This window comes from Aplidium turbinatum, chromosome 16 (assembly GCF_918807975.1).
Source record: "Aplidium turbinatum chromosome 16, kaAplTurb1.1, whole genome shotgun sequence".
NCBI lineage: Eukaryota > Metazoa > Chordata > Ascidiacea > Aplousobranchia > Polyclinidae > Aplidium > Aplidium turbinatum.
Genome location: NC_137487.1, coordinates 10,728,506 through 10,742,221, shown reverse-complemented (window position 1 = coordinate 10,742,221; position 13,716 = coordinate 10,728,506). Strand labels below are relative to the sequence as shown.

The 13,716-nt window shown below is 35.7% G+C and overlaps 1 protein-coding gene across 1 annotated transcript; it reads right to left on the bottom strand.

Moving 5' to 3' along the window:
- Positions 1 to 3,845: 3,845 nt before the first annotated feature.
- LOC145785199 (uncharacterized) lies at positions 3,846 to 5,609 on the bottom strand. The gene is made up of 3 exons (XM_082596889.1): positions 5,519 to 5,609; positions 5,006 to 5,104; positions 3,846 to 4,642 (listed from the first exon to the last, which is right to left on the bottom strand). Exons 1-3 carry the CDS (start codon positions 5,607 to 5,609, stop codon positions 4,359 to 4,361), a joined length of 474 nt encoding a protein of 157 aa, XP_082453015.1. The 3' UTR covers positions 3,846 to 4,358.
- Positions 5,610 to 13,716: the final 8,107 nt, after the last annotated feature.

Below are 13,716 nucleotides of genomic sequence, written 5' to 3'. Positions count from 1 at the left end.
TGTTTATGTTGGTACCGTGCTTGTTTTGGTTACAAGAATCAGGAGAAATGACACAGGTGCATTTCTTTTAGTCAGTCGGGTCCCGGCTAACAAATGTTGCTATTTTTACATCTCTGTAATCTTACCAGACGTTTAACAATGCAAACATGACAAGTTTTGCTAACTGAATTACCAAGTGAGGTTCGAGGCAAGCCAAAAAGCCAGTCACATGTCTAAACATTAGCAAAAAGAATCTTAAAGGAACGTCAATTCTGAATTAAATCTGATTTCTCCTCTAGTTTAAAAGGTCGTGGCAGAGACTCCAAACAGACTGAGTTTAGGAATACTGTACTGTACGTCTTCAGTGATCCATATCTTATTCTGCAACAGATTGATCATGAGTGATCCATATACTTATGATTTAAAACAATATAACCAGATAAATAAACAGTTAAACACTGTGTAAATATTATAGCTTACAAAACCGCTTTATGCACCTTAAGGTTGTTTGATTGTGCTGAGCATGCTGAGACAAAACCCAGACAGCATGAGTTACCTTCTCAAACGAAAAGTTTTGGCCAGTTGAAAGGATCAACTTGCAGTGTAGTTGTTTCTGCATTACTTTTGGTAAAAAGCAGGAATAATAGAGATATTTTGACCAAACCATTGATGCATTGTTGGATTCTTAATGCTAACAATTGCATTAATCACTTCGTAGTTGCTTGAGCCGTAATTTCAAATCTGTTAACGTTGACTATTTTCGTTTCCGTTGTGCCAATGATCTTCAGCTATTCTAATAGCAACAGAATGCTATAAAAATTAACCAAGAAATACTTATTGAAGCCACAAATTGATTCAATCAGCTTCGGTATCACTATGTGATAGCCCACATATGTGAAGGAAATGCTTTCATAAGGAATTGTTTTGACTAAAATGTCATTCCAGACAAAGATAGCAAACAACAATTGACTTACCTTGAGTTGATCTATTGTAGCTTAATTCTTATCCAATTTTGTTTTGTTATGGAAAGGTTGTGTAAATGGCATTCTGGAATTAAATAAAAAATAAGGATGTCTAAATGCCACATAATTATGTTATTTTTCAATGGGATCGTTACGGGTCACTTAAACTACGATCACGGAATTGTAACTCACGTGGGCTTAATTACATGTTATTTTGTGATTATAAGCTGTATGAATTCTCTTTGTTATTGCTAATAGATTTACAACACACTTCACAACTTGTCAATTCATAACTGAGAGATCTATCAGCTGTAACTTTTCTCCGTTTAATTCTAAGACAAGTTAACTATCACATTGCAGGTGAGATTAGTCAGTTGTGCTGGTGGCGAAACATTCTTAAAATGCATCAGTTAGATGAGCGTACTACGGTTTTCTCACAAGTGGAAGTAAATCGTCGCTTGTGGTTTGTACAATTGAGAGCTACAATCACTCATTGCAACAAACACAAAAGCATTACTTTGCAACACAATTGGTCACATCTCACGATGTCTACTTCCCAAGATCCAAACTATGTGAATAGTGTTCTTGAATTTGGCGACAACCTTTTGTTGCAGAAAAAACTGTGTAATCGAAGGTACACAGCAGAATCAGCAGATAGAAGGAAACAAAAAGTAAACAGATATTGCATTAACTTCATTGCGGCATGTTATTGCCTTGTCAAGACTCAGCTGCATCATATACATGCTTTCAATGAGAGACAAATTAACAACCTGCTGAGCATTCGGATGCCTTTACCACGTGCTTCAATTTTGCTTTGGCCTGCGATGTATGTTGGCATACGTTTGCTCTGACTGGTGTCACAAATGCCGACATTGGTTTGGTCTTTGGTCAAGCTTCAGACTTCCATGATACAGAAAGGACAAGTCACCTGGTCACTGTCCTGTCACTGTCACAATTCAAGTTTTTGTATTAACAAACACACCTTGTGTCCAAAGCACCTTTTAGTCGACAGTGTTGATACTTATTTACCTCAAAACATCTTTTACGAAGCATTTATTTGCTGTTTAAATATTATGTGACATCATTTTGATGTTTTTCTATACACTCTTTCTCCAATATGACGCCACATATGACATTTTTTTCCGATCCATGTAACGCAACATGACAATGCTGACACTACCCGTGCTCAATTGCCATTTGTGTTTTCTATATTAACAATCGATATTCAGTGAATGAGAATTAAAATTTACAATAGCAGATCGACGAAGCATCTTTTTGTCATGTTATACTGTTGAATCGCTGGATGATATATGGCCTACTGTAGGAGCTCTGTGGCAAGAATTTATAATAATCAGCTGGTTTGCAGCGGTTTCATTGCATTTTTCAATCGAATCTAAACAAGTCACTTTGGTGACCAAAAAGATGAGCTTCTAGTCTATCATGTCCTTGAAGACCGCCATCAAAACAGAGAATGAATTTAGAGCTTAAATTGTGCAGTAAAAACGATGACATCTTGAAGGGGTTACCATTCCCCTCCGAAAGAAGACGACCTTTCAAGTAGCCTCCATTCGCTTTGCTATTTTGTTCTCATAGTGTCACGAAATGCCAACACTTGCGATTCTCAGTTTGAAAAAGAAGATGAAGTTGTGAGAAACAATATCGCCAATCGTTCAGAGATATTTGCCAGCTCAGTTACATCAAGTATATCCCGTCCAGGTTATGAAGTAAGTCCGATTAATGGTAAAATGGCACTGTCATCATTCTACGTCATGATGTCAGTGAAATTTAGCCGGGCAAGATTTTCCTTTAATTCATAACTTTGCAACACTTTAACACCAGTGGTGGAGGCTCTGACAATTTAGCCTAAAGTGATTATCGTGACGCGTTTCCGATTTCACATGGGCCTGATCAAACGCAGAATTTAAGCCGATATCTTTGAACCAACCTCACCTTTTGCATGGCACTCAAAATTGTTCTTGAAAGGAATTTGATGGTAAGTTGCTCGGAAGAAAGGATCACTATTCAAAGAAATTGAAAAGCTGTTGTAGATTTGACTAATTTTGGTGTAAAAAGTCAAAACTCATGTCGTTTTTCTTTTTTCTTTTTGCATCCCCCCCAGCGACTGAAGTCAAGACGCCCCTTTGTATCAGCTAACCATGAACTAATATAACCATTTAGCGATCGTCACGACCGCAACACATTAAATGGAAGATACTCAGAATGTAGCATGGTGCGGCACCAGACTCCATGATTGTATTCCTCATCCGGGAATGCGCCCCCTTGGATGAACCTGTCCGGCTTATTCGAGTCAAGCTAAATAGAATTTGAGAATTCAAGTAGCAGTTGGCCCCCTACCATTCCAGTAGGCACAACTGTGATTTGGCTCCTTCATCTGCCTGCGAATGGGGCCTGGAGGAACAAACTGATAATCATTTCATTCTTAAATGTCCCGTCTACTTAATACCAGAGGAACTCATGGTAACCTATAGCGGCACTAGACCAACCTACACTAAACTGAATTTTCACCAACTGCCCTGAAAATGGAACAATCCGTCTCATACGAAAGAAGAACTGTGCGATTACAATTTTAAATACTTTAAAGAAAATCATTTTTGTCATATTAATCTAATAAATCCTATTTGAACAAGCTTATCTGAGCTTAACCGCCAAGACCGTACTTGTGGAAGCTGATGTTGCTGCCATTGGAAGGCCTTGCTTCCTCTGGGTTCAACAATAAAGATTTGTGATCCTGAAGTAAAGTCTTGCCTCTAAAGTGGCCATTTATTGTTTCGCGTAAGAAACGCATCTGCTTTTCATGAACTGTCCATAAAATATTCTTTGGCGTTTTATTGGGTTTTTGTCATTGCGATCGAATAAAGGATAATAATAGTTTCACGCACAAAAAAACAATGCGATTTAGAAAATCGAAATAACTTGAAATAAACACAACATTGACTCACATTTTGCTTTTAAATAACAATTATTAAATATTAATACAGTGCAACAAAATAAATTAAACAAACAAAAATCCAATAAAATAGAGATTATGATTATCAGCATGAGTTTAAGTTACAAACAGTAGCCTATAGGGCATACATATTATAACAAGCTTTTTTGTCATCGATATTGTCAGCTTGGTCTATGTAGGCTGCATAACAATGTGTGGCACGAGGCAGTCGGCAATTGGGAGATTTTTGTGTGTTGCTCAGTCTTTTTGTTACGAATGTTTGTTGGTCAATCAGAAAAAATGAAGACATTACGATAAATAAAATTAACAATTTCACGAATAGCAATGGAATAAAAGAAATCACAGATGGTGTTCAAATATAAATAAAACGATAAAAGAATTTTAAAATCAAAGTGTGCAAAAATAAAATGATTGATGTGATTCTCTCAGTTTAAGCTGATTCGGTCACTTCATCCTTCCGTTGGGTGCTCCTTGTTCCATTTTCTTATGAGGTATAACGGGCTGTGGTTATTTTCTCGTCTTCTTCCTCCAGATGTTGAGTCATTACTTTCGGTTTTAATTCGTTTTGACTGATATTCCTTGCGAAGAAGATGAACAAGCCTGTTTAAAAGTCCATGTTCTTTCTTGTAGTTTTCCATCCCGGATCTTGGCTCTCTTAAAACGGCTGAATGAGTCTCGGATCTCGGAGATTCGTGTCTTGTTTCTCGAAAAGACGTTTTCTTTAGAGCTTCATCTAAAAGTAAACAAAACAATAAAAAAAATGAAAACGAGTAGACCTTCATTGGAACGGAAGTAATAAATGGCCTACAATTTTTACAGTGTACTGTAGTTTGTTGCATTTTACTCTTTTTGTTGACAATTAAAGCAATTGCCTTTGATTTAATGTTTTCTATTCACTTTCGTATTGTACAAACCAACTCACAAAAAGGTATTAATGAAGTTCTTAAATCTTTCAATGTGATTGCATGTTTTTCTCATAGCAAATAAACTGTTTCAACCGTAGGTCAATAAACAAAACAGTTTACATCAAATTTTTCATTACTTTCTAAGGAACAAGCTTACATCACAAAAAAGCAAATTTTGCTTAAAAACTTACCACAATGCATTCTTATCAGCAGTATGGAAACATCACGAAATCTGTTGAGATCCCTACAATACTGTGAAGTAGCCCGTGGGACCTTTTTTGCTCTTGACCCTGCAACGTAATGTCAAAATTTGGTTACTGTGGTCATCACGTTTTGTAACCAGGGCTATTTTAGGTACGTTCTTTTCTCTAAATATTATGCAAGTTTCTTCATTCAAGCAAATAAAGCAATATCACGGCTCACCATCGCCTGCGGGTTAGATCAAGTGATGATAACGTTGATTTATTGATGGTGATTCACTTATTGAAAAGGAAGCGCCACCTTGCTTCACCCTTCAAGGAGTTGGCACGGATGTTTTATTTTCTCTAGCTTGTATCATTTCTACCAACAAGTTATCTTATATTTTGTTCATCAGTACTTAAATGTAGCAGTATCTCGCAGCAGCTATTGTTTTTATATTACGTCTTTCCAAAGACTTTACCTTATTTTTAACCAGCAAATATAATAATAGAAATACAACTTACCTTTTTGTGGTTGTCCTTGTGCTATTTGAGATGACGTTGATATAAAAACAAAAGTAAAAACCAAGTGTAAAAGTTGCATCTTGGAAACCATTCAGTACAGTGTCAGTTACAATTTTTTTAATTTACAATTGATAAAATTTTTGTTTCTGAAAATGAAGAATATAAGGTTACGATGATTGAAACAAACATCAATTAATTATTCAGTGAGTTTAATTTTAAGCAATTTTTAATTTGCATCGCGTCCAGATTGATTGATGACTGACGTTCGCTAAATGGTTCGATATTAGAATTGCTTTCGAAGATAATAAAACTTTTGTCAAAAAAATCTTTCGTTAAACATTTTATTGTAGCACAGCTTTAAAAAGAACAAAATACGCTATAAAGTCAGCGGCTTATTGATTTAAAAACCAAAAAGTACTCTTGTAGTAAAGTAAGTCATTAAGAAAACGAAAAAAAAACAGACCCTTTCAAAAAATTTTAATTTTTTATATTAAAAAAAAAGAGACAAATAGCGAATGAATCTTTTTTTTCTTCTTTTTTTACACAACTAAAAAGTATTGACCGCACTAATGGACGTTTAATCTGATCAAAAATCTAATCTGGAAATTTCACAATTTTTTTGATATCAATTGTTGAAAACTGTCTTCGAAGCGTTTTTTATTTCAACAGTTTTTCTTTCCTACTGCTTATGTTGTCACAAGTTTATGCGCTGAATGAAGTGCATCACTTCGCTTTTATAGAAAATCGCCATTTTTTCTACTTTTTCTGCCTCAATGTGATAAAAAGGTAAAAATGAACGTTACGTCACACTGGCAAGAGGTGTTAACTATTTTTGTCTCTCAGTGGCAGTGCTATGACACGTTCCAAAAGCTGCAATTTGTGCGAATCTTTTAATTTAGCGTGACTTTGTAAACACCTCGACACATCTATGTAATGCGATTAATACAACTTTGCACTGTTAGCTGCTTTGTTTTGATATAATCCGAAATACTGGATTTTGTTTCTGGGCAATGATTTATTCAAAATGTGGATAGTATTTGCATTTGGCTGTTAGACGTTTCTTCGGTTGTTTGTAACCAGAAAGAATTAAAAGATTGTGGTTTTGTTCACAAGGAAATCTTTCTTTTTATTAATCATTTTCATTGATTGAAACGATTTCTATTTTTCTCTATTACAATGTCGGTAAATATAAATTATTTTCTTGTTAATGCTAGATTTGAAAATAAAATCACAATTGTTTTTTTTTTGTTGATAAAACTGATATTGTAACTTTTTATGGACCTGGAATTTGAAGTACAGAGTTGTTTCAATAGTCGCAAGTACAGAATAAAAAGAACAGTGCAAACCTTTTGATTGAAATTTTGGATAAGAGTAGCCTACAATGCAAAAAATCAGATGGATTGATCTTTTTGCACAAACACTGGATAAATGCCGTAAATCAATCATATAACAAAGAGGTAGCATTGTGATTTTGCTTGTAATAATCCCAGTCTTGTTGCCAAACCTACTACGTTATGTTCTTCTTGCTTGCTTCAAGGCAATAACGACGTGATATTTTGACAGCGTTTTGTTTCTTTCCTAGTTTTACAAAAATTTTCTTTGTCAGGTGTGCAATTTAACTCATTTCCAGGTCAGACTTATGTTTTGAAACACAATTGGCTACTAAGAAAAAAACTCACAAAATATGAATCATTGATTCCACAAGCAAATAAGTTTTCATCAAAATGTACAAGCGTTTTGCAATTTATTGAAAACAAAATTAATACATAGCCTACAGGCTATTTCAATAACTTAGCTGGTGATTTATTTCAATTGCTTAAAACCAAATTGAAAAGAAACCTAATTGTTTAAAAAATTTGATCACCTGTACGTCGTTTAACTAATATCAAGGGTTCGTTGTATGCAACCTGCTTCAATTTGTCGCATCGCAAAGAATGCGTTGAAGATTAAAAAGTTATTGTACAAAGTGGTTGCGCGTTTCAAAAATATTGCATTGTCACACTGTAGGCTGCAGTAACGACGATAGTTCTCAGGATCTTAATTATCCAGGACATGCCAGGACCCAGCTCATGTCAACAAATGTATGCATAATGGTTAAAAAATGAAATATATTTCATCTAAAATCAATGAAAACATCTGCATGACAAGAGGTAAACTTATGTAACCAAGGCGAAGGACATGACTTTCAAAAACGCCATGCTTGATTATCGGGAGTTGACCGGCTTATTATTTGCTTGTTTGTTGGTGTGTTTATTAGAAAGAAATGCCCACTGGTTAAGCATGGCCTTAAATGGTAAGTCGAGGAGCTCACGACATAGTTGGGTGTCATTATGGCTTGAATGGATTGTGATTCTTGTTGTTGTCTAACACTTATTAGTCGATTGACATGCGTATATTTCACGTAGGTCAGTAACGTTGTTGTATTAATTTTGTTTTCAAGCAAACTATTTGTCAAATGTTTTTTGTTTATTTTTTAAAATGTAAGTTAGTTCATTGTCAAGGGGCGTCATTTCAAATATGTTGCTTTCGTGACTACATGTGCTTCACATTTTTCCTTGTCACACTTCTCAACTCAAGTAAAGAGGTTGAATCAATGTAAAACTATGTAATCGTTGCAGCGTAGGGACTTTGCTAATGTTTACGTGTGCAATGCTCGTTATTCACTGTCTTCCGCTACCATATTTAAGCTTGGTGTGTCAAGGTGACAGGTTCTGACAAGCAACAACCTAGAAGTGATTAATTGCGGGGCGTCGTAATCTTGCAAACAACTACAGTGAGAGTTTTTGTGAAAATGTGTTCAATATTAAAGTGCATTAAAAAACGTAAAAGCAAACTAAAACTATATTGCCTAGTAGTTGTAAAAAATACTTATCGAAATTAAGCGACATCACATATACATTTACAATCTGTTTATTGTTTAATTTTGAGAGATTTTTTGATTTTTTTGCTACAGCTTGTCCTACTGTATGAAGCAAGCATTCTAAACCGTCGATAGAAAGGAGAGGCAACAGCTTTGCTCTAAACGAAAGTTAAAAGTGGTAAAAAACTATTTCTCAAAAACTAGTTTGTGCAAAGCCGGATTCTCAATATTAATCACAAAACAAACGTTTATATCGTGGTCTAGCCAGCAAGAAAATCAGTCTTTTTGCGTAGATTCAACGTCTTTAAAAGTAAAACTAATGTAAAAATATACTGATCGGCTGGTTGGGATAGGCGTTGGTGGTTATTTTAGATAATTAACAAATGCATCGTAATTAAAAACTTTCAACAACAGTTGATTTCACCTTTAACCTATAGGCCTAAATTGTGCCTTGAGTGTCTATTAAATCTTATGCTACTGAAGAGAAAGGAAGACACGTCAACAGGGTATGAAAAAAATACCCTGCAGTAGCCTACACATGGGAGACTTGTGCTCCTTCGAAGGATATTCAACTGCCTTTGAAAGAATCTTAAGCCTTAATGAGTAGTGACAGGCAAGATTATATTTGATCACTGACTCTTAATTAATTGAGTGGCAGCAGAAGTGTGAGTAACGTCGTGGCAGGACTAACGTTCTATGTTGCTCTCTCATGGTCTGGATAATGTTTTCAGTGATAGGCCTACTCTATTTACTCACGTGATTTAAACTTTGCATGCGTAGGCCTACTGTAGGCCTATTGAAGCTGCAATTCAACCCCTTTAAACGTAGCCTAAAAACTATACGTATAGGTAGCCTACTTCTGCTGGTTCATAATGGAAAGTAGCCTAGAGGTTTAAAAGTTAGATTCGTATACCACAAAACGGCTGCCTATAGCCTAATATACATGTAGCCTATGCCTCTTCGTCAGTTTAATGCTAAGTGTCAATTTCACATTTAAATTGCAAAATGTGTTTACAGACACCGCACTTTATTAAATAGAACCATCTCTGCTGGTTTTGCCAGATCATGACTGTTTTCTCCAAAAGACATTTTGTTCAGGCCACTAATCAGATTATTATTGGCAATTGTTTGAAACCGTCTTTTAGAAAAAAGACCTATGCAAGTGAGCCAATCAGCAACTGGTAAGATTCAAAAGCACCTAATTGTCGAGACGGCGCCTTGAAAAGAGGAAACGCTTAGAAGATTTATTTAAAAAGGGACATAAAACCATCAAGTGTACACAAAAGGCTTTTTTGTGTTATTTTCCCACTAATTGCAGCAACTTATTGCTAACAAGCTTTGTGTGGTGTTTTTTGCCAAGGATTTTAAGTTGTACAGGAAGACATGTTTGTGGCTTAAGTTTTTTACACAGATCTTCAACCACTTTTTAAAGATACATTAAAGTTAAATCTATCCTTGCAAGCCTACTTTGGGATACTTATAAAGGCGTAGTAAGTTATAAATCTTATTTAACATTCATAAACCCGAACATTATGATGCAGTCGTATGTTCTTAGATAAAGCGCTGGAAAACATTAAGAAAAAGAATTATACACCAGATAAGCTCAGAGAGAGCTACATCAGCAACAAACATTTTTCTACGGTTTTCAAACATTTAACGCTTCACCAGAAAGTAATATCCCATTAAACCTTTTTTACCAAAGTTTAATCTAATTGCCAGATATTGCACTTAGATCTGGAATTAATGTGGCGTCTTTTAAGATATAGGCTATTGTGTCTTCACCAGGCCTATTTGATTTTGAATTATTAAAAAGGAAAGGTTATGCAATGTCATGAAATACTTGTTAAATGGAGAACAAATTAATATTGTTATTGTCAAACAACAATAAAAGCGTAAACAATAGCCTATTGAAAAAGATTATAACATGAAAATCATCACAAAAGACGAAATCGGTGATTATTACAAGAAATGAAAATGTACCAGTTTTATAATACAGTGCCAGCCGATCCAACAAGTAGTTTTAGGGGGGGGGGGAGAGATTTCAGCAAAACACAATGATAACTTATGTAGGTCCAAAAAAATTCGAACTTGCAAAAAATCGTGAATAAAGTTACATTTCTGTATTTTATGTAAGGCGATCGCCCCCCTCTTGATTCGCCACTTGGCCTAGCACTATTGACGAAATGCAGGTCATATAAGTCACAATTTTACCTATTTAGGGCACACAGTATTAACACTGAAAACGGCAGATGCGATACGGAAATATTGAGACAATAGAAAAAGTAAGAAACAAATTTGTTATAATGAAAAAGACATTAACAACACTCAAAATTTACATCAACACTCAAAAACGCATTATGAAATGCTATACCTGGACGACGTTACTTTACAGTATAACGCGGACATTGTCATCGCAAATGGAACAACGACTTGAGGCCTTTGAAATATAGATTTATAGAAGAATGCTTAAAATTCCATGGCAAGATGAAATCCCAAACGAAGATGTACTATTTACAATAGGCTAGCCTACAAACCAACATGAAATTCTACAAACAATTAAAACAATAAACTTTAAATATTTTGACCACATGATTCGTAATAGTATTGTTCAAAGACAACTAGGCTATTAAAAGATAAAATAAACGGAAAACGAAATATGGGCGTAGGCTACCACCAAGAATTTGGACTCATGATATTAAAGACTGGTCAGGAATTGATTACAAAACTACAATATAAAAAGTTCACAACAGAGAAACTTATATTTGACATTTGTTTTTGTTTGATTTTTGGTATTTCAACTTAGCCCAATTTGTTTAGGGACGAAAGGTAGAAAGCCTGAATAACTTACAGAAATATGTTTTTGATAACTTGTGCCTTTCTCTTTTTTAAAAGCCGTGAGGCTATCCATTGAAACTAGGTTAGTATATGTGGATGGTTGTTATGACCTTAGTCCATAGACTACCGCAGTGCATTAGTCGGCCATTATGGGCTACTGCGCAATTCAATTGTGGCGTATTTATTAGCATTTTATGCACTCTTTGCCGAAGTGAACTGGCTGATTGAAAGTGACTAATCGAAAAATAAGTAGGCTACGTTTTATTGGCTTGATGAAGCAAAACTTCATCAGCGTAAACCAAATGACGATAGTAAGGAAAACAAGCGTCAGAAAAAAAACCACCGAATTACGATAGGGAACGTTCAAATATTACGTAACGCTTTTTTTCCGAATTTTTGACCCCCCCTCCCCATGTAACGCCAACGTAACGCTTTTTTCAATCCCCCCCCTCCCCCATGTAACGCTTTTTCACTACGAATTCAGCACAAAAAACTACCATTCCGTACTCGAAAGCGTTACGTAACGTTTTGCTTGAACCCCCTCCCCCCGATGTGACGCTAACGTAACGCTTTGCATAAACCCCCCCCCCCCTCCCCCTCGAAGGCGTTACGTAATATTTGAACGTTCCCATATCGAAAAGATTGGGATTTCAAGCTTATATTTTTGATTCAAGTAAACGTTTTCATTTTGTTTATGTAAATATCACGCTCAAACATAATTGACTGAAATTGTAAAAATATGCACTTACTTTAGACAAATGAAATGGGCAACTCAATGTTAGTTTCTCATAGAACAAATTAAAGTAGATCTTTGTTGTTTCGATATAGGTTCTATAGGGCTACGTTACGGGCTGTGATAGTTTGTTCTTTTGAACACAGACTGTTATTTAACTGCAAGCTTGTACAACTTGTTATCGTTTAGGTGTAGGCCTAGAGGTTAGAGAAATTTTTAAGAATATATTTGCATATGTTTTGAGAGTTTACCGTTCATCCAGGGGCGCCGGAACGATTTTTGACCGGAGGGGGGGCAAAATTATGAAAAAAGGGCACTTTCGTTTACTGAAAAGCCAATTTTTTTTAAAGTTTCAAGATAAGATATAGCGATAATGCTCATCTATCGGCTCACTATTGAGTAATAATAGCCTACAAGTGTCCCGTATACAAAGAAGAGCATCATGCTATGTTATAATGATGTAACCTACTGTGTTGCAAAATTTTGTGCCGTTAATATTATTTTGAAGCAAAAATGAAAGATTATAATTAGGCCAAAAGCGAATAGCGGAAATTGTCATATTGCAAAATGTGCAGTAGCTTACATGACCTAAAAAGGACACCATTGGCCCCCTGTCCCTCCATCTACAGAAAAATTAAAGGCAGGGGGAGCATCTGCCCCCTCCCCGCGCTTCCGGCGCCCCTGCGTTCATCCTTTTTTACACGTGAACTAAAGCCTACATTAAGTTAAATTTAAAATGATGATAGACTATCGATAGCCTACTTCTCACATATTGAAGCACGTCGAATTCAAACACCCTGTTTGTAGTTCTCAATACCAAAACAAAGCAATCACTGAGCATACCATCAAGGTCATTTGAGCTATACTGTTTCGTTGACAGATCGTGATTTTAATGCTGTGTGCCATGCGAAACGAAACTCAAAACCTATTTTGATACAGCTAATTATTTCTTGTTGTCCATATCCTGGCAAATAACATAAGGTGGCCTTCGTCAAACCAACATTTGCTGCTCAAAGACATAAAATCGATTCACGAAGTGAATCGTTGTACTTGTGGTGTCAGCCAACAGGTTAGTCCCTAAGTGGTCGACTGTTCAAGAAAATATCGACACGATAATAGGTTTTAGACATCTAATGGCATAACTAGAGACTTATGTCAATTAGAGAGGAGCGTAAACTGCGTATAGCTAAAACACATTTCGTAGAGTAGAAGGTTTTAAACTAAAGGAATCGTGCTTTACTCCACGGTCTGTCTTTTATAACTCAATGTGGCCACGAGAAAAACTGCAACACATAATCACAGCGTGCGTTGTAAAAGGGTTTTTTTGGCAACAATTTTGATGCAAATCCTGTCAAATTTAGTATTTTTGAATCAAAACATATGCTCTGCCACTAGATTTCACAGGTTTAACGTGTAAAGAACCCTTTTCCACTGCCCATGTCAGTTTGTTTCAGCCATAAACATGAAACCAGACAGTGTGAAGTAGACTAAAAATGCCGTAAATGATAAACAAACCTGGACAAGGTTATGGTTTTGTTAGCAGTTTAGTGATTCTTTTGTCACTTTTGGAAAGAAACTATTTACTCTTGGGAACCCGCACACTTCAGTCGCTGTTCACAGGCCAATGCGATGATCTCATCAGTGCACTCATGCATTAAAGATTGTACTTTCTCTTCAAGATAATTATTCTCTTATTTTGACAGTCGTCGTGGTCAGTCTATGTGTCATGGCCGATGCAGGCTTTGATAAATTGAGCAATTGTCCTCGCAG

Bases quoted from the DNA above. Each gene is read 5' to 3' on its own strand.
- LOC145785199 (XM_082596889.1), bottom strand. From the start codon at position 5,609: ATGGTTTCCAAGATGCAACTTTTACACTTGGTTTTTACTTTTGTTTTT. The intron at 5,105-5,518 runs GTAAGTTGTATT...ATTACGTTGCAG, and splicing joins ACAAGGACAACCACAAAAAG to GGTCAAGAGCAAAAAAGGTC. The intron at 4,643-5,005 runs GTAAGTTTTTAA...GTTTACTTTTAG, and splicing joins GCTGATAAGAATGCATTGTG to ATGAAGCTCTAAAGAAAACG.